Source organism: Anabas testudineus, chromosome 16 (assembly GCF_900324465.2).
Source record: "Anabas testudineus chromosome 16, fAnaTes1.2, whole genome shotgun sequence".
Lineage (NCBI taxonomy): Eukaryota > Metazoa > Chordata > Actinopteri > Anabantiformes > Anabantidae > Anabas > Anabas testudineus.
The window spans coordinates 2,529,204-2,550,146 of NC_046625.1; the positions used below are offsets into that span (position 1 = coordinate 2,529,204).

At 39.3% G+C, this 20,943-nt stretch overlaps 2 protein-coding genes across 3 annotated transcripts in view; one reads left to right on the top strand and one right to left on the bottom strand.

The window, feature by feature from the left end:
- Nucleotides 1-228: 228 nt before the first annotated feature.
- On the bottom strand, nt 229-3,449 carry dctn3 (dynactin 3 (p22)). The gene is made up of 7 exons (XM_026370729.1): nt 3,279-3,449; nt 2,071-2,155; nt 1,771-1,857; nt 1,570-1,653; nt 1,095-1,153; nt 944-1,003; nt 229-834 (listed from the first exon to the last, which is right to left on the bottom strand). The coding sequence occupies exons 1-7, from the start codon at nt 3,378-3,380 to the stop codon at nt 748-750; spliced, it is 564 nt and encodes a 187-aa protein (XP_026226514.1). The 5' UTR covers nt 3,381-3,449; the 3' UTR covers nt 229-747.
- A 102-nt stretch (nt 3,450-3,551) lies between these two features.
- The window catches only part of atg5 (ATG5 autophagy related 5 homolog (S. cerevisiae)), a 30,036-nt gene continuing 12,644 nt past the window's right edge, over nt 3,552-20,943 (top strand). Inside the window, exons 1-7 of one of the 2 annotated variants that reach the window (XM_026370727.1) lie at nt 3,552-3,750; nt 4,140-4,327; nt 5,145-5,272; nt 6,535-6,613; nt 7,016-7,178; nt 10,940-11,034; nt 20,364-20,481. In XM_026370727.1, the coding sequence (XP_026226512.1) occupies nt 4,220-4,327; nt 5,145-5,272; nt 6,535-6,613; nt 7,016-7,178; nt 10,940-11,034; nt 20,364-20,481 (691 nt within the window). In that variant the 5' untranslated portion in view covers nt 3,552-3,750; nt 4,140-4,219. Of the gene's footprint in view, nt 3,756-4,139; nt 4,328-5,144; nt 5,273-6,534; nt 6,614-7,015; nt 7,179-10,939; nt 11,035-20,363; nt 20,482-20,943 lie in introns of both variants that reach the window. The other variant, XM_026370728.1, reaches the window with a different exon arrangement.

The window sequence follows — 20,943 nt, forward strand, 5'->3', positions numbered from 1 at the left end:
TTATTATTATTAGTATTCTCTCTCACTTCCCATGATTTTATCCAATGTGACTTTAAGTGAGAAGTGAGAGAGCATCGCTGCTCATGTTCAGGCTGTAAAAAGAGGACTTGCAACAGCCTGGAAACCAGTACACTCCCTACATTAACAGACACAGAAGCTCCTGAATTTATTACTTAATCTGCAGCATACAGAGATACAGAGAGATGCATAACAGATATGAGACACTGGGATAGTCCAAGAAAGAGTACTATTTATTGTGTGAGCTGAAGCCATGCTGTATAATACATGTGACATTTATAACATTTTAAAAGCAGTGTCCTGATAAGAATAATGAAGTGACTTCCTGTTAGGAGCCATCCAAAGATAAAAATTAAAGAAGATGTTGTGTGAATGAGAATAGGGCAGGACGAGTCTTGTGATTGGCTTCACATAGAGAGTTAATGTTGGAATGCATGACATGTAAATATGAGAGCTTAAAAAGCTCCATTGTGTGAAAATAAATAACAGCAGCATCTCTGAGCTGTGTGAGCCACACGCCACATGATGGGAGCAAATTCCTGACGACAAAGGATTAGTTAGTTGAAAACAAAACAGTGAAATGTTGTGATCCTTTTGTCTCGTTTTGTTCTGACTTACTGAGAAAGAACAAATTAAATATGGAACACCTGTCTGGTCTAAAGCTCCCACCACAGTGTAGTCTTCTTCATCATTCACCATCCTCACCAGACCCGTTTCTGTAAACACTAACTACTCCACTGGCCGGATGCCTTTGGCCTCTTCCATCTTCCTCAGCGTCTCATCCCACTGTGTGAACTGCTTAGACAGCAGGAACATCTGCCAATCAGAAGTCTGTGTTTAATGGGTGAAGTTCTGTTCCAACAGAAGTCAATGTATATAAAAGAAAATAAGCATCATCTTGTAAGAATATAAGTGTACCATGTACCATTTTGTTGTACTCCTCAAAAAGCTTCTTCACTTCCTGAGACTGAGTCTCGGTTTGGTCCTGCAAAACAAACAAACCCTCATGAGTAAAACAAAACTAGAGAGCCAAAAACAAAGAGGTAGATGGAGTGAGAGACACGGAGAGTTGTTACCTGCTGTTTCATGTGAATCTGTGACAGACGCTGCAGTTTGGTGGCGTGTTCTGGGACATCTGTGAACAACAAAAACACAGCTGACACATGCCTGGTGATATGAACATGCATAATTCACTTCTATTCATACCACAGCTACACAAACCGATGCAAGACAAAGCAAATAAAATGTGCCCTTGACGATATCTAATTTCATTTACAGGGAGCCTAATGTCATAGAAAACTATACATAAATACACCCTGAAGCAACAAACTTTGGACTTTGACCTTATGCTTCTCTGTAGCACGTCATTTAAAAGATTAAGCTTTTGGAAAACATGAAAATCTGTTCAACAATTTTTTGCCAAATCTCATTTTCTATTCAAGACATGTGGTGCAAAAAGGGCTAATAATAATTATAACCAGGGGTAGAAATCACACAACAGATACAGCGTTGTTCTTCATTCTTCACGGCTTCCTACAAAGGGAAACTCACCCCTGATGTAGGTGCTGTCCAGCAATGGCTGCAGATTGCTCACCTGCTCCAGCAGAGCAGCCTGGGAGAGCAGGACGTCCTGCTCTGTGCACACAAACAGACACGGATTTGATGTCATATAAATAAATAAGCAATATGTCAAAGATAAATTAGATTTGAGTTTTTTTATTTAATTTATTTTGAAGTACTCCTGCTTCTTACCAGCAAGGACAAATTCTAGCTTCATAGCATCAGGTACAGTGATATGGTCGGTGAACAATGGATCCAGGTATTTTACAAGGTCCTCAACTGCAACACAAAGCCAATAATTAGGATCAAATTAAAAACAGACCACAGGAAACAGAAAATTAAAAATTTTCTACTATGCAGGGTTGTTGTATTACATTGCATTAGTTTTAGTTAGATGTGCCATATAAACTGAGGATGAATGCAGAAATAAATTGCTACAACAGGTCTGTACTCCAGCCTGTCAGGGCTGATACAATGCAAAGTGTGACTCACTCTTCTTGTGCAGGATCTTTACTCGCTCTCTCTTGTTGGCTGTGTTGGCCAGACCTGCCTGAATTCTGGTCAAAGACTCTGCACACTGCAAGAAAAGTGGCACTCATTAGACTTGTTTTTTTGCAGTATTTGCAGTTTGTCATAACATGGCTTTCTGAACACTTGGAATATGGACACTTAGAAGGCTGCATCTCAGAAAAAGTTCTTCTATTATGTTTTAAACCTGAAATTAAAGATGGGACCTTTATGTAGTGTCCATAATTTTATGTCAAATTGAAAGTTCTGAAGCACAAGGTGCCTGAAGAACAAAACATTTATTTATGGTCTGGACTGCACACTATCTACATTTAAAGTCTCATTCTGAGTATTGCTGGGAAATGCATTTTTTTAATTTCTCCACCCTGCCTGCACATCTACCAGGAAATAAATACACTTCAATGCCCCTTTGTAAGTCATATCACGTGACTCTGATAAAATGATAATTTAGTCATTGACAGACTGATAAATGTTTTTCATAAATTCCTGTAAACCAGCTAAGCTTTCATGTTTAAGGTTTACTTCTACCTGCACGGCCATGACATGCATAGTGTTACCATATCACCCATCCTATGTCGTTACAGTTACATTCTTTCTTTAATTCCCGTTGTCTATGATCTCTTCTAGTAAGAAATATTGAGAATGGCACACAGGAGTCCACCAACGTATTAATTCCACTCATAAGAAAATCAATCTTATTATAAGAGCTACAGCAGCCAATGTTTGACAATATGTATTGGTCATAAATAATAATTTCGTTGGCAGATTAGGCTCTAGTCAGCAGTAACACTGAACTTTATTCGATTTGAATCTCATGTCTTAGATTTTGAGATCTTTGCCTTGATTATTACAGGTAAGCTACGACTCACAGTGACACCGCTACAACAATAAAAGCTAGATTCAGCTGAACTAAGGCTAGCCAGTTTGCTAACGGCACTCTTTGTGATTGATCTAATAATAGCTGCGGTACGTTACTTAACGGCCCATATAACTATTGTTTCGCTAGTTCCACATTTTGTAGAATGTGAAATCTCGGTCTGTGTAGAATTAATGTGCTTTTTGTAAAAAGGGCGTAAACTCCTTATGACGGGGCTATCGTTAGCCTTGCTAGGCTAACAGCTAGGTAGCTTAATAATGAGCACTTCACAGCATTAACATTACATTGGACGGACCTTTACAGGTTTTCCACTTTTGTTTCTTCTTTCGCCGTATATACGACTCTCCAGCGCCTGAATACGCGTCTCCAGGTTGTCTGTCTCCAGCTTCGTGTCCATTGTCGATGCTATAAACACAACAAACCCAAACAGTGTCGAACTACAAGCTAGCTGTGACGTACTTTACAAGCGGCGTCGCATTTGATGACGTATTTAAAAGAGATTTAGATTTTTGTGACAATGAATAAAACTAGATGTGTGAAATTTAAACTAAACATTGTATTGAATTAATATGTGACAGAAATCATTTGGGGTAAATTGTAAAAGTGTTAAGTGTCGTTAATGGAGTGACAGGCGTTGTTGCTAGAGGCCGCTGTTGTGCGGAGAGTGGGTTTATTTAAGCAGTTTTTCCGGTGACAGCAGGGGGATGACAACACCGACAGTCACGGCCCTTCTGCCATTCAACCTGACTGCTAAACATCAACAAAAAGTGAGGTTAGCTTTCATATCTCTAGATGTTCCTCGTTCACATGACAGTTCTGTTTGTGTACGAAAATAACCTTATCCAGGAGGCAATCACATTTTTCCTTTAAGCTATGTTTTCACTAGCTGAGTTAGCTTACCTAGCTAAAATGCTAAGGCCAGTTGTTGCCTTACAGCTGCGTAGTTTGACAGGTTTGGACTTAGTTTGGAAGTCTAGCAGGTGACTCTGGGTTCTCCTGGAGTATTACTTTGTAATAACGTTACTGGGGAATGAATGAGGAAGTGCATGGTTTACCTAAGCCGAATTGCTTCTAGGTGGCACTAGTTTATGTTGCTAGTTTGAGGTCGGTGTTGCAGAAAGTTGAATAACTTGTTTGTTCCCTGCTGTGTTCAAAGCTGGACGCTGCCTGCCTTTGGACTTCGGGGTCTGTGTTTCGGGAATTTATTCTTTATGTGCCACCGAGAGCGGAAGAAGCATGGCAGATGACAAGGACGTGTTGAGGGACGTTTGGTTCGGTCGGATCCCCACCTGCTTCACTCTGAACCCGGATGAGGTCACTGAGAGAGAGGCCGAGCCTTACTATGTAAGTTCAGCTACTCTGACTTCATATGGCCACAAAACCTGAGACCAGACCTGACTTTTGCTTTTGTCTGCCAACATTTCTACGGCTTTTATCTGACATACTGTTGTAAAGATGAATACAGATACATACCGCATACCCTCACGTTTAAGAAAACACAAAATGCTTTGTTGCAAGTTATTCCCTTATATGAATAATATCTCAAAGCATGGCGTGTATGCGCCATTTGAAGAAAACAGTTCTTTCTCAGTCTTGCAGATTGTTGTTTGCTTCAAACCACAATGCATGAATGTTGAATTAATTCCAGTAATAATTGTAGCAATAATATGGAGCAATAGCCTAAACATGACAAGATTAAACAAATCCAATATTATCCACTACTGATCAATATCAACAGGTTAACCACAAAACTATAGATCATTTAAAAATGTGACACAGAGAGTCTGCTGTACATCATAACAGTATACTGTAGTATAGTTTGGCTTCTAATGACTAAATGCAATATTCCCAATCACTACCTACAAAGAATATGTTTTTGTAACTTCCCATTTTGATGGAAAAAGTTCCTCAGTTCCTGTTCTTTGCTGAAATAACCAAGCAACCAAATATCATAATGTGTACATGTACTAAAGAAGCACATGACTGTGTTTAACATTTTTCACTTTTGTCGTTGTTTTGGCTTCCAGAGTTGTGATATGAGATCGTAATACACACATGCTGCTTACATGTTAAAGTCACAAAGATTACAGAGGCAGTGTAGTGTACATTATCAGACTATACCATTTATATGAAGCATCTCTTCCTCTCTCCTGTTGTGCAGCTGCTGTTACCCAGGGTGAGCTACCTGACTCTGGTTACAGATAAGGTGAAAAAACACTTTCTCAAAGTGATGAAGGCCGAGGATGTGGAGGAGATGTGGTTCGAGTATGAAGGCACACCACTTAAATGGTGAGAGAGCAATCATAAGATTAACGGATTTAGTCTCAGGGGAAACGGGGTTTGGTATATGTGAGTCAAAAATAACATGTTTTATGGTTAATATGGCACATTGATGTAAGAAGAGCAACTTAGTGTTTTTTATTTTACACATAATTCTCTTCATTCATCATTTTATGTCCACTTACATAATAATTAATAATAACTTCATAATAAAATACTTCTGGGCTACCTCAGCCAAAACCCCCTCTTGTAAAACACTCATATTACAGCTTAAGATTTTGGACATGTGTTTTTTTATTTCGCTGTCAGTGTAAAAATACATGCATTTTCCATTTAGTCAAGCGCTCAAATCTGTTTTTATGGGACTCTCTCTGTTATCGTCTTGGTTTACTGTTCAAGGAAAGTGTTTTACTGTTCAAGTAAATATTGACATCCAACAGCAAATGCCATCCATACTCAGAACTATAACAGTGTCTTCTTGTAACCAAAGTAGGCAGTTCTTGTAAATCAGATTCTTCATAGACATCACAGAGGTGTCAGCTGGTATTAACTGTGGATGCCCAGCAGGTTTCTTAACCTGCTTCTCTGACTACAGATCAGAAATGATGTTCTGCCACAAGGTGCCAGTATTGTAACACAGAGAGTAGTTCACAGCAGCTTCAAAGTTGCAGTAAATCCAGTAATTAGAAAAAATACATATATGGAGGTGTTGATAGTTAATTACTTATTATCATATAAAATAACGCTTGCTTGTTATTAGTTATTCCTCTTTTATAATTACACATTTGGTATAGCTTGGTTTGTTGGCACCATGTGAAATAGAACAAAATGATTAAGTGAGTGAATAACCAGTAAATACCTAAAAAAAAAAATATAGTCATCTGATTTAAACCTGCAATAAAGAAAAGCATCTAATTCCTGCTGGCTGAAGCATAATAGCACTACCCTGTTCTTATTACTAACACAGGAAGTGACAAACTGAAAACCTAAAACGTGAACTGTCTCTTACACTGTATCCAGAGTACACTGACACCAGCTCTTTATGCTGACAGTCCCTAGCACAATTAATTTACAGTTCAAATTGTTAATTATTTGAAGAATTGTTGCCAGTCTTTTGTTGTCTGTCAAACCTGATTAAACCTACTGGTTTAAAGGTTTTCTTTCTGATAATGGGAGTTTTCTGCTAGTACAAATAGAAATACAAACACATTGGGGATTTCACTCAGTAAACAACAGTCACATTATTTCTGTTTTACATTTCCTGATTCCAGGCACTATCCGATTGGAGTTCTGTTTGACCTCCATGCCTCCAACACTGTATTACCTTGGAACATCACTGTGCACTTTAAGGTAAGAGCCAATCAGAGTATGTTTATACTTGTGTAACATGCACAAAAATGTTTTTCACTTGTACAAAATAGTGCAGTTGTTGTGTTTGCTGAATATTTCAGCTTTCACCACAGCTTCATTAACTACTACTTCTACTATTACTATTTATCTGGGCAGCAACAAACAGAACACAGCCAAATAAAGTAGCCAGTGAAGAAAGTGGAACATTTAGCAGCTGAACAAACACATATTTTTCTTCATGAGCTGAAGGCCAAAGTAAAGTATAAAGGAGGGTGAATATTGGTTGTAAATTCTCAGGTTGACAATATCAGAAATCCAAATGATGAAGTTGCTCTGTGTCTGTTAGATGCTTCTACTTCTCTGTAGCCTTAAATAACATTTTCTGTTGTGATTATGTACCAGAATTTTCCAGATCATGACCTGCTCCACTGCCTATCCAACTCTATAATCGAGGCTCACTTCATGTCCAGCATCAAGGAGGCCGACGCCCTCAAACACAAGAGTCAAGTTGTCAACGACATGCAGAAGAAAGACCACAAACAGCTGTGGATGGGGCTGCAGAATGGTGAGACACGTAAAAAATTACATTTTGCATTTCTACAAGTAGCGTGTGAGTGTGAATGAGCTGTGCTAAAAGATGAAAAGAGCAGACAAACACACACACTCACACAGATTCCAAAGAACAGAGTCTACGAGCACCTGTTAGGGAAGTGACACACAATCATATGTCCACATATTCAGTCAGATGTTGTCTCCCTGGTCACACACCTACACACAAATTCACACATGCTTGCAGATACTGTAAGTTCTTATTCATATATTGCATTATGTTCTAGCACACATGCACATAGTTTTATAATTGTTTGCAAGAGATTTACTCATTTCACACATCAACAGTGTTTTCACCGACAAAGAATGCATCCAAATAGAGCCACAGATGTTCCTACACACACACACACACACACACACACACACACACTTGCACAAATCTCCCTGTGGTCTGATCATCTTCTTTCATTTTTCAGATAGGTTGAATTGCTAATGATGAATAGTTGTGATTGCAGTTTTTTGCGTAGGCGAAGGTGGGGCTCATGCATTAAGAGCTCGTAATGTACGGCAGTGGGCAGTGGAGCAGATGGGATGAATTCCTAAGTCTGGGGTTTGTGTGAAACTTTTGCCACATAAGATTCCTGAAGTAGCAGCTGGTCAAGTTGATCAAACAAAGCAACAGTAAACACTATGACCACTAGTGATGTGGGGGCCTGCGGGGCTAGTCAGTAAAAAATGTGACCCCTTGTTTTGATCTATGTTTGGATCTATGCTTCTTCTTTTGAATTAGTAATTATTAGCAGATAGAAAAACATTCTGCAAAAGATTTTCAACAATTTATTGTTTATTGGAAAGCTCAAATTGTGAAAAAAGTTCAGGTCCATAGGACATAAAAGCCTAAAACAATGTCATCGAACATCTTGTAGTTGAATATTTGCATCGTAGTCAGTTATAATTAATATTAAATGGAAAAAGTACAAATACTCCAATCTAAGGAGCTGACTTAGCAAATACTTCAACATTATGGTTTGATTTAACCACAAAGTGTTTTTAACAACTGATAATCAGAATGTTTGATTTAATTGTGCTGATTAAACAAGTAATAAACCACTTTAATGTCCATCTAGTTAAATATTATATAAAAAATGAACTATTTAATAATGCATAAAGATAAAAAGCAATGTTTCAACATAAACTATTTTCTCATATATTTATCTCCAATAAATTAGCAAATTTTAACTGCTGCTTATCAAACACGTCCCGAGGGTTTTTCAGTCTTGACAGGAAAGTGCAATAATGTACTATTGAAATGGAGCAATGCAAATAATGTCCAGAACATTTGAGACAGTTAGTTCTATTTGTGTGTAGTGCTTGTTGTTTTGCAGGTTTGCAGAAAAACCCCAGGGCTTCAAACCCACAAACACTTCAGCTGCTTATCTCTCTTCCACTTTCCCCTGAAACTAATAGAGAAAGACATGTCACATGTCCACAAGAGAAACAATGATTAAAAACATTCGTTTAGGAGATAACACATGATGCAATGACCTGCTTAAAAAGTTCAGGGTGTGGTTGCCGTTATACCGTTCTTCCCTGAAACTGTTTGTAACTTCATTAAACAGATAAACAGATCCTATATGTATGCATGTACGAACTAACAAGGAGTTGGCCGTACTTGTTACACATGAAAGTGAGAGATGAAACTGTATTTAAACCAAAACTTTCACATCCAAAAGAGACCAGAAACAGAGATGGTTCGAACTTTCCTCCAGGAGAGAGAAACTGAACATTTTCAGAAGGTTCATGTGAAAGCGAGAGGTGAGGGGAGGTGGAGGGTTTGAAACCAGCACATGCAGGGTGGAATCATTTTTGTTGATGAAATGCTGTACTGTGGGTCGAGGGCCAAGGTTAAAGCTTGAAGGATCCAGCCTGTCGAATCATCTCCAGTAAGACAAAGCTTCCAACAGCTTTTCAAAGGTGCTTCTCCATCGTTTTTCTTTTGTGCCAGATAATGGATCATTCCAGTATCTGGCATGTTTTATACTTTTTAATTGAATTACTGCATTAATCAAACAATCCTGCAATTAACAAGGGAGCAGCTTGGTTTAATGTAAAGGAGTTTTAGGAATCTAAATAGGGACAGTAATACACTGCCCGTCCAAAAAAGTCACCACCTGTTTTCAACTAAGCAAATAAGAGCCTCCCACTGGATAATTACTGCGTGGATGATTATGTTTCAGCTGCCAACAAGTTATTTAACTCTAACTGATGTAGTCATATGGTCTGATGAGTCCAGCTTGACCCTGATGGGTGCATCAGGGTAAGAAGAGAGATGGATGAAGTGATGCACCAATCATGTCTAGTGCCTACTGTACAAGTCTGTGGGGGCAGTGCTATGATCTGGTTGCTGCAGTTGGTCAGGCCTAAGTTCGTCAACAGTATGAGTCCAAAGAATGAGGTCAGCTGACTACCTGAATATACTGAATGACCAGGTTATTTCATCAATTAATTATTTTTTCCCTGATGTCACGGACAAATTTCCAATACGACAATGTCAGAATTCATCAGGCTCAAATTGTGAAAGAGTGGTTCTGGGAGCATTACACATTTTTGCACATGGATTGGCCACCCCAGAGTCCAGACTTTAACCCCACTGAGAATCTTTGGGATGTGCTGGAGAAGACTTTGAGCAGCAGCCCAACTCTCCATCATCAATACAAGATGTGAACAATTTATGCAACTCTGGACGGGAATGAATGTTGTGACATTACAGAAGCTTTAGGGAAAGGATTCCACGGCAAATGCATCCCATAATCGAAGCTAAAGGCAACGAAATATTAGAGTGTGTTACTTTTCTTTTGGACGGGCAGTGTATTACGAAGCATGTTGTCCAAAATATGGAAAAAAGGGAAATTCCCTTGAAGCACATTTCTGGTAAAACTTCTCTCTCACATATTGGTGCTCATTCATGTCTGGTTTTGAGGATGTGTCAGGAATGAATATATGTACTGGTATGGTGGCTGTAATCATGTTTTTGGAGAATCTAATGTGTTCGTAGTTTTCAAATTCACCTCTACCTTTGGGTCATGTGCTCCTTTAACTTATTATTATTAATATTATTATTATTATTATTAATATTATTTCAAAGTCATTGTGGCGTGAATTAGTGCTGGCTGCATTTGGAATTTTAAGATGGTATTCACCAGTGTAGCACCTTTTCAATTACTTTGAGAATATTAAACATGTTTTTTAAATCTTCCTTTTTCAATTAACATGTTGTTGTTTAACCAGCAGCGTGCTAAATTAAAACAAAAATGTCAATGTTAATTTAAACTTTGAAATATCTGATCAAACATGTTTTTGCACATGAGTTTTAGTAGTTGGTGCTACTGAGACTGTCTGGTCTGTACTGAAAGATTTTTGAGGTTTGAAACTGAGGCCTAGTTAACATCTTATGCAGGTTTCTGTTTACTGCTGTTTGCACAGGTGCAGCATGAGACCGAGACACTTAGATAGTGAGTAAAATAAAAAATGTGCTTAACAGTATAATGAGGATCAGGTTGAAGTGTTGGTCATATGAAAGGTGAAAAGAATATAACATGAATAATCTAAGGATTTATATGCAGCCATAGGGTTCATCCTTAACTGCTAAAAGAACATTATAGGCTCAGAAGTGATATATTTTGTGCATGTGTTTCTTTTGATGCGATGATGAGAAGGATGTCTTATCATAAGGATACTTTACAATTGTAAAAATAAAGTGTAATTTTGTTTTTATAGATAAGTTTGACCAGTTCTGGGCCATGAACAGGAAGCTGATGGAATATCCCACAGAGGAGGGAGGCTTCAGATATATCCCCTTCAGAATATACCAGGTAATATACACCAACAAAATTAATTTTTATGTTGTGCAGTGCAATTTGATCCTCTGTTGCTTGAGAATAAAGCTGAAGTTTGGCAGTTACCCCAGTAGATGGAGCCAGAAGGCTTTGTAAAAAAGCCCTTCGTGCAGACGTGACTCTGATAATTCAGTTAATTCAACAGCTGTCAGCCGTGACAGAGAATCACATTTGTTCAAAATTTGTAAAAAGTGATGGAATTGGAAGGTAATTGTTCCTTTTCAGGCAATCTGAATATAGAATAAAAACCCCTGTCAGCCCTCCATGTTGTGCAACTGAGTAACTGAGTGTTACATCATTCTCTATCCACACTCAAGTAAACAATAAAACTTTTGTGTTTTATCTTGGTTTGTTTTCACCTACAGTTCATCCATGCAGGACATGGTAAACATAGTTAGAGTCATAGATTAACATAAAACCAGTGCCATACTTGTAAGTTCCACTCATTATTTCAGTTAAAGCGTAAAGGCCATGACGCACCGAACTGAAGGCCAACGTGGGGCTGTTGGTGAGTTTTTGCCGTGTGTCCTCAACTATTGTAACTAGGCCATTGGTGGCTTTTTAGCCAATTCAGCACGCTCTGCCTTTGTCCCTGTCGGTGAAGGAGACCGCTCTGTTGACTGTAACGCTTATTTTCCCAACAGCATGGTCATCTGGAATCAAGAAACTGAAACCATCTGTTCTGAGTGAAAATGGAAACACATTCTGCTTTATTTATGGGGTATATCTAGATCTTCCACTTTCCCTTATCGAATGATGAACACTGGCTACTGCCACCTGCTGGTATGGAGAGTTGTTTCTTTTTGCTCCGGTGCAGAATGTATGTGCTCACTGGTCCTTGGCTGTGGTCTTTTTCGTTGTGTTCAAGTGCCCCTTTTTTCCCAGACGAACACAACCTAAGGTGACGCAACAGTCTGCATTCATCGTCACTAGATTACTTGATGTTGGCTCACCTTAAGAGATCTATTACATATATTTGCATATGAAAGCTGCAGATAAGTTCACAGTGTCTCTTGTCAGTGTGACCTTTGATCAAAGAATTGCTGTTTGAAACATAAAAGCTGAGAGTCAAAACAGTGCTAATCAGAAATGTGTGGGCTCTACTTTGGAGGTTATTCATTTATTCCTGTACATTTAATAGCTCTGACTCTCCTCTGTTTATGTGCAATTCCAATGATTCGTCATGAACCAGTGGGAAAACTTCAGGGTTCAATTCAGAACCGGGAAGCATAAGCAGACAAGTGGCCTCAGGTCTGTTGTTTTCATCAAGCCTCCGCAGCTTGTTCAGGTGAAAAAAGAAAGAGACGAATAAGCAGCTGATTCTCACCTGGAAAAAATTTGCCTCTAGTCAGACAGTGGGAAAAGTACCACGCTTTGAGTCAAGTGTTAGGGCAGATCAGGAAATGATAGAGAATTAATATTGACAACTTCTATGGTTTGAAATTGCACAATTGAAGCTGTTAAATCTTTGATGCCAAAGAGCCTCATCCAGTCCGGTCATGGAAGTAAAGATTTGGAAAACATCTGGATCTTTGCAACACAAACATGTTGACAGTCTGCTTCGAGTCTAGTCTGAATGTGCGTTCATTTAGCCTTGATGGCAAATCACAGGAAAAAAGGCCCTTCACTGTCACACAGTTGTGTAGAGGAGTTAAAACTTTAGGGCCTGTCAAGTCATGTTAGGAAAAATAACCTAAGAAAATGGAACAGTGAACGGAGCGAATAGAGAAAAAAGATTTGGCTTCAAATGAGTGGACTGTCATGTTATGAAACAGAAAGATTTGTACAACAACACGACTTAAGCATAATTGTTAATTTCAAGAGTGAATTTCCGACGAAGCATATTTTTTCCATCATCATATGTGCTCTGACGGCTGGTAATTCCCCACTGTGATGATTTATTATTGAGTATGTTAAGTCCTTAATGAGACCTGTTGAGCTCCACATATGGCTGCATTTACATTTTTGCAACAACAAGGGAGGAGGAACAGCTGCCAGTCACTGTCAGCACTGACTGTTTTGCATGACATTCAAAAAGCTCATAAATGACTTTGTTTTTACTTTCACATATTCAGCATGTACATAAGCCTTTTTACACTTGGACAAAAACATTCTTGTGTTTAGTAATAAAACATAACTCTTTAAAGTGGCAGACTCAAACATGCAGTCCAGCCAACACAACCCGCCCTCAGAGACATGCACTTGTTGCAGCTGTAAAACCATGTAAGTGCTGGAGGGTAGACAAAACCCAGACTGTTCCAGATTGGGGTGTTTTTCATGACTGAATTGAAAGTTTCCACGGCCATTTATGAGCCGAGTTGGTTTCATGACAATTGAAGCATCAAAGTCATTTACAACTGTTCTGCGTGATTTGCAAACACACTGGAGAAAATAAGCATCATTCCTGAGGAGTTTGAATTTTTTTGGAGATGATGTGGTTTTCCTCTTACAAACTGCTAAATATTTACAACAAGAGAAGGCCTGGAAAGTCTGGGGAGGAGTGGAAAGTCAATCTGTTCATTATGATCTTAAAAATACTCGTAATGTCCGCTTGCTGGGGCACTTTGAAAGTACTTTCACTGTCCTAAAGTGCGTTTCGATGATCCACAGAAGTTTAGGATTTGTGCAAATGTTTGCAAAAACAGTTTTGTACTTGTGTAGAATGATCACTCCACTTGTTTCTATTCCTTGATTTGTCTTTTGTAGTTTTGTTTATTGTTTCAACTAGGGCTAAGAAGATTAAAGCATTTTAAACTGAAAGTGAGCAGGATGTCAGAAATCATTGCAAAGGAAAACTGTGCACGCAGCTATGGCAGACACAAACATCAGATCTGCACCAAGTGAGCCTGAAGACTGTAGTTGTTGTTTATACGCTGCCCATCCAAAAACGAATCTTTAATTACCGTGATCGGTGGTCAGTTAAACGTTTGGTACGTTAAGAACTCACGGCTGATTTTAATAGTGAAAGTAAGAACATTTCCACACGCACAATGTGAAGAGAACTCAAGGGATTAGAACTAAACAGCTGTGTATCCTTAAGAAAACCATATGTCAGTAGGGCTAGTCTGAAATAAGGCTTAAATTTGCTAGGGAGCATAAATATTGGACTCTGGAGCAATGGAAGGTCATGTGGTCTGATGAGTCCAGCTTGACCCTGTTCCAGAGTGATGGGAGCATCAGAGTAAGAAGAGATGCGGGTGAAGTGATGCACCCATCATGCCTAGTGCCACCACAGAGTCCAGACCTTAACCCCACTGAGAATCTTTGGGATGTGCTGAAGACTTTGCGCAGCCGTCCGACTCTCCCATCATCAATACAAAAAGATCTTGGTGAAAATTGAATGCAACTCTGGACGAGAATAAATGTTGTGACACTATAGAAGTTTATCTAAACTATGCCACAGAGAATGTGTGCTGTAATCAAAGGTAAAGGCAGAACAACAAAATATTAGTTAGACTTTATTAGACTTTTTTTTTTTCTTTTTTTGGATGTGCAGTGTACTTTACCATTTACACTCCTAGAGAACCTTTTTTTGTTTTAGCCCTCTGTCATCTCACTTTTTATGTTTCTCATTTTGTGACCCAGTGTGTAAGAAACTTAATATTTAAGGGGTTGTAAGTAAAGAAAGGAAGGAAAAAAAAAACAAGCGCAAGAACAAATAACTTCTGTGAGTTCTGTTAAAAGCTCCACTCTGCAGAGCTTATATTGTTGCTAAGAAGAAAATCTAGTGTTTTGTTTCCTCAAGTTGTTGTGACAAGACCAAACATGAAATGGCAAAACTAAAAGACATTTACCTTGGAGGGAGGTGACAACAAAGCAGTTTTCCACTCAGAAGTCACTGCGGATGACTTAATGGGAGACTGCCGTACACCGAGGAAAGATCCCCCCTCCCACACAAAGACACATGTGCACACACAAACACAGACACACACGCATACTCTGGGTATTTCAAAGCCAGATTGTGGTCTTTAGTGTAAATAACATGTGCTGTGTTTGATGCAGACAGAATTAATGACAACACTGGGTCCAAATAACAGAGGGCTCATTTCCGTCTGGCCTGCACTCCTTATGGAGACAAAGACGCCTCATGGTCATGGGTGACACATTTGTGTATTGTGTATGTGCCAGCCTTATGTCCTGAAAGGCTTTATCAGTCATTAGATATCAATTCTTTATTTCATTTAATTTGTTATTTCAGTTTTACACTGTCTGCAACATTTTAAATCTGCGTACACATGTAACGGTGCATTTCTTATATTGTTAGATTGTATGTGGGAAAATATTTTTATATTCAGTCCTATGAACTTATTTACTAATTATCTGTACAGTAGTCCTTTATTTCTGTGTACACTTATAAAGTACACGTCTTCATAAGCTTCTGTTTACCAGTTACCTGTTTCATATATTTGTCATTTCAGTTGCTACAACTCAAACCCTTTTGGTGTGTGTTATTGTGTGTGTTTGTGCACATCGGTCCGCCGCACCCTTGTCTCCGGCCGGCAGTAGGACTTGTTTGGCTGCTAGTGTATCTTCCTGCACCCGCTGTGACGCCACTCTGTGATTCAGAGAGCCAGAGGGGACTGACGGTCTCGCTGTACGGAAAGTGAAAATTACTATGCTTCTTTTAAAGACCGCTTACATTGTTGCTCTTCAGGTACACCTCTCTGTTCCCGGTCCATGACTCAGTGCTTACAAAAACCCCTAATGCAAGAGCAGGCAGTCCGCCTCCACCCACCTCTGTACTGCTGTGCTGTTGAAGCTGCCTGCTTCATAGAATGCAGGTTTAGTGCCTCCAAGATATCTTGTAATGGCTGACTTAAATGAGGGGGAGGTTGTGACTACACAGACCATTACAAAACATGGGAATGCTGGAAACAGTTGTGAGTAATTATGCCAGAGGCAACAGGTGATATGTCTGTTGAACTGGGTAAGAATGGGCTGCTAAATTTAATGTAATGTTTTAGTTGAACTGTGACTGTCTTAAAAAAAGTTTTTTGCATAAGCAGCTCATTAGTGTCCTAATTGCTCTAGATAATCTATAGAATACACTGTCAAGAGCTAAATTATAATTAAGTTTTAATAAGGAATTCCCAGAACTGTTTTTCTTCACTCTTAAATCCAACTCATCCCAAACATCTCAGTTGGTTTCACATTGGGAGATTGTGGAGGCCAGGTCATCTGATGCAAACCTCCATCACTCTTCTTCTTGCACAAATAGCTCTTACATAACCTGGAGGTGTGTTTGGGGTCATTGTCATGTTGGAAAACAAATAGTGGTCCTACAAAGTGCAGACCAGATGAGATGGCATGTTGCTGCATAATGCTGTGGTAGCCATGCTCGTTAACTGTGCCTTCAGTTTAGACTGAGTCACTAACAGTGTCACCAGCAAAGCACACCCACACCATCACATTTCCTCCTCCATGATTCAGAAACTGTCCATTCACCTTCTCCAGGTCTGACAAAGACACTCCGGTTAGAACCAAAAATCTCAGTCTGTCCAGATGACTACCTTGTGACTCTGATGAGCAAATGCCAAAGCTAAAGGACGTAGCTACTTTGGACAGTCTAAAATAGAATAAATTAATAAAATCGAATATCTGCACAAAGTTGATGGTGCCAAAAGTAGCTTGACAAGTTTGTGCAAAGAAGCCATCTTGAGGTAAGCATTGGACCTGAGAAATTGTAATCAGCTTTAAAATGTGGTGATGATTGCATTGTGAAGCACAACAGGTCAACCTAGCATGCAACACCTGAGCCATAAATAATTTAGAATACAGTTCAGTATCCCTTGATGGAGTTTCTCCTCCACAGGTGTGGATTTCAAGTTCTGGGAAAATGAACAAAGCTAAAGATGAGGTTGACATTTTAATTTACGAATGGATGATCTCTGACTTCAGTGGAAACGCTTTCTCTCATCCACTCGATTCGCGGAAACTCATACTGATTGACGGCACTGTACCCTATTCATTGTTTTACCATCAATTAGGCGGATTGAATCCCCTCCATCAATTAGCTGTCGTCTTGAGTTCCGCTGCTCTTTTCACTCAGAGAGAGCGAGCCATCTCTTTTCACCTGAATCCTAATGACACATCACTCTCTTTGTGTTGCCATGTGCCACTGTGCCAGCTAAGGTGTCACACCAGCTGAAAAGAAAGTGTCTTAATCCAAGCAGTATCATGCTTCTCTCCCTAGGGATCAATACCCCCCTCTTTGTATGGTGTCTGTCTCAATTATTCATGGCTGGCTATTTAAAAATGCAATGAAGGAGCTGTCACTTAGCGCACTCTCTCTGCTCTGGCTCCCAGTGATGATCCCGCACGCCATGCAATGCTTCCTGTCAGTGACTCAGTCTTTCTGTGTAACCTGAGCACCGGCTTTGCACCTCCACTGCCACCTTCTTCTTGCTGGTTCACGCCTGGCTCTGTGGTGTGTAGTTACCGTTTGGTCACTCGATCGCCTTCCTCGCCGGTTTTCCTTTTCACAGCTCCATGATTAGGCCCTATTGTGTATCGGACTCACCGTTTGACACCTCAGGTTGGGTATCTTCCTTCACCATAATTCCATTTATGACCACAGCCTCTTCCATTGTCCTGTGCAACAAAGTGGATAGAAAAAGGCATTACCACTTTTCAGAGTTTGAATCTCATTAAATTTCCCAACACTGCCAATAAAAAACAAGAGAATGACGATTAAGCATTTGTTTAAGCATGGTGGGGGCTGGTTTCAACCAATATCCTGACCCACTTTTTGACTCCTGATTGGAGTTTTTACTCCAATCAAACATGGCTCTTAGGACTGAGTAATTATAACTCAAAGCTGAGCTTTATTGAAGTAAGGTACCTCATTAACCAAATTGCATACAGATAATAAGTCACTGCCTAATGGCAGCACCTGGATGGTGTCCAGTGCTTGGTGCCTTCACTCCTGCCCTGGGGATGCAGGTCACTCTGTAACTAGCACCACTGAATTTTTAACTAATCTCTGAAATGATAGCAAGACTCTTTACAAGAGCAGTCAGAATGAGATTTACAAACATAAAGCATGGTAAAGAGATCAATATAAGAGGTTTGGTAGATAATGCTGACACTAAGCAACGGTCAAGTGGGGAATGCACATTAATGTTTTTTCTTGCAGGAAGTGTTGCATTTATGATACATTGAAATTGTTCACAGTATTTCAACATGCCTATGTGTTGATGGACACTCAGATTACAATTTGTGTAAACAAAAGTGTGTAAACTGGACATTGTTCTGTTCATTCATACACATTCATAAGCTTTCCTTTTGGAAACTAAACTACTGCATTTGTAACAGTTCAAGCAGATGTTTCCACACATGATTTCTATTCGTCTGCACTTTTTACATAGATTTTGCAGTTGGATGTCTCAGAAATGATTTGGCAATAAGTGACAGTTTTGAATTATAAGAGTGGGCATGCACAAAAGGAAATGTTGTGATTTAGGACCTGGCGTTTCCAAATGTATTTTCAAGTTAACTGTTATTTTATAAAACTGGTTATATATTGTCTTATTTAAGTGGACATTTAAATGGTGACAATCTCAGGTTAAGTATAAGCCCCAAAGTATAAGTTGCTACAGCATGCGACACGTCTTGAGTCAAAGTACATTTCCAGCTCTGGACACGGTTTATTAGATTTTTGTGTGCTTGTACTTTCCCACCATGTTTCCCGCACCTCTAACACATGGAATGTTGTGGCTGCAGAGTCCATCACTGCTGAACAGTCATGGGGATGTTTTCTGCAGACGTCACATTTGTTTAGCTGCCCCATCCTGACTTATTCAGTTTACATTTGAGGTATTTAGCTGCAAGGTAATTTGCATTGTGGTCAGCATTAGGATAAGCGCAGATCCTAGATGACTCTCATGACAATTAGCTAATAGTGAGGAGGTTATAGGTCAGGGCTACTGTGCGTCATCGCTACAATATGCCTCTGATTGTAGAAAGATCACATGGAGCGTGGGTAAAAAAATTAGAGTAACAATGGAAGGAATGATGATAATGGAGGAGCGGTTATGATTAACCTCTGCGCTGCATTTTCCCAACACGACTGTAGATGTAGTTTATTTTGTAACTAGTGTTCCTTTTTACCCTAAATAACATAATATTGTAACAATCAAATTAATCCCGTTTTTAACTGTCAAGTTGAGGCTTTAGCAAAACAAAAAGTGTCTATTTTTCCAGAATGTCCTTGAACATCACAATCTCCATGACCTCTAGAGAACAATAGACAATGTCACATTTAATATTATGATTTACTCCTCTGTTCTCTCCATCTGAGATCATCTAGAAGAGTTTTTAGTCTGGTTAGAAGCTGATTCTGATTCCTGCCAAGTACACACTAACGCAGCACTTAATGACTTCCAGGTTGAATCTGATCAGTAAAACATGTCAGCGTCACTTGTAATGTCTGTTGAAATGGTGCAGATTGCTAAATATCACATTCTCAGCAGTCAGACTGATCAAAGCACCACATCCCCAGTTCAGCTGCACATACTGTTCATACACAGCATCTGCGTGCATACTGGTGTGAATTCTTCCCATTGTCATAACACTGTGATCTCTGTTAATCACCATATAATATTGCCTTAGGTCATTATTATGAAACTGTGTCCTTTACAGGATATCTTTTTCCAACAATTGCAGCTTAAGAGGGAAATATTTAATATTCTAAATGACTAAAATATTAGCCTACCTTTCTGAAAAGATCCGAAAATGCTATATAATGTCAGGTGAAGGCACTGACGATATTGTCCTAATCTTAAAAAGTTAAAGTTAAATACGACCACACCCCCATTCCCATCATGTTTTTTTGTTTCTTTTATCAAGCTAATTGGCTAGTTGTAAGCACAGGCTGCTGTGTGCCATATATTGACACTATCATTCTGTCCAGGACTGTCCTTTGTCAAGTAATGTGAGTATTCGGGGAACAAGTTTACATGTGGTTAAGAAACCTGGTTACTGGAAATCTACATTTTCAACAGTGATGAGTAATCTGATGTCTTTTGTCTCTGATGTACTTTCAAAGCATGGCTGCCAGATCTTATCCATATAGTGAAAGAAGACGCCCCTTCCTGACTGCCTAAAATAACATTATTTTATTATTATTATAATCTCTTAATATTTAGACTCTTACAGGTCACTATGTTCCAGTATCAGGCTTAGTCAGATTTTGGATGGACTTTGTTTTGAATTTATCACATGCATAAACTCTGCTGAACTCCACCCTGAATTTATATATTTGTGTTGCAGTGATTGTTAATTTGCCGTGTTCTAATTCATTACAGACAATGAGCGACAGGCCTTTCATCCAGAAACTGTTTCGACCTGTTTCACCTGAAGGCAATGCGCACACACTTAGTGACCTGCTGAAAGAGATATTCCCAGCTGCTATACCAAATGAGGGTAAGTCAATGCACAGGCACACACACAGTGACAGGGTGGGAGAAAACATTGTGTCACTCATTTTGTCATATTAATATTAGGGAAGTAACTGTGAATAAGACAAAGTATCACTGACAAAAAAGTCTCAGTCATACCAAACTTCACCAGCAGCTAACAGTAGGAAGTACAGTACTGTAGCTGCTGTAGATGTTTTATTTTATCAAATAGAGGCCCAGTCGTCTTCTAGAAGCACGGGAACAAAGAAGGCTGGTCTCAGATTTATTTTGTTTACACAGCCGCACGAGTCAGATCAGACATCCACTCTCTCAGATAATGCACCCACTGGGAGTGGGGCTGGATGAGGGAAAATAGTGGCATTTGGAAGAACAAGTGAACAAAGATGTGAGAGGAGAGGAGATGGTGGGCAGATAGGGAGAAGAGAAGGAGAGAGACCTGCAGATCTGATGTTAAGTCAGATGCAGC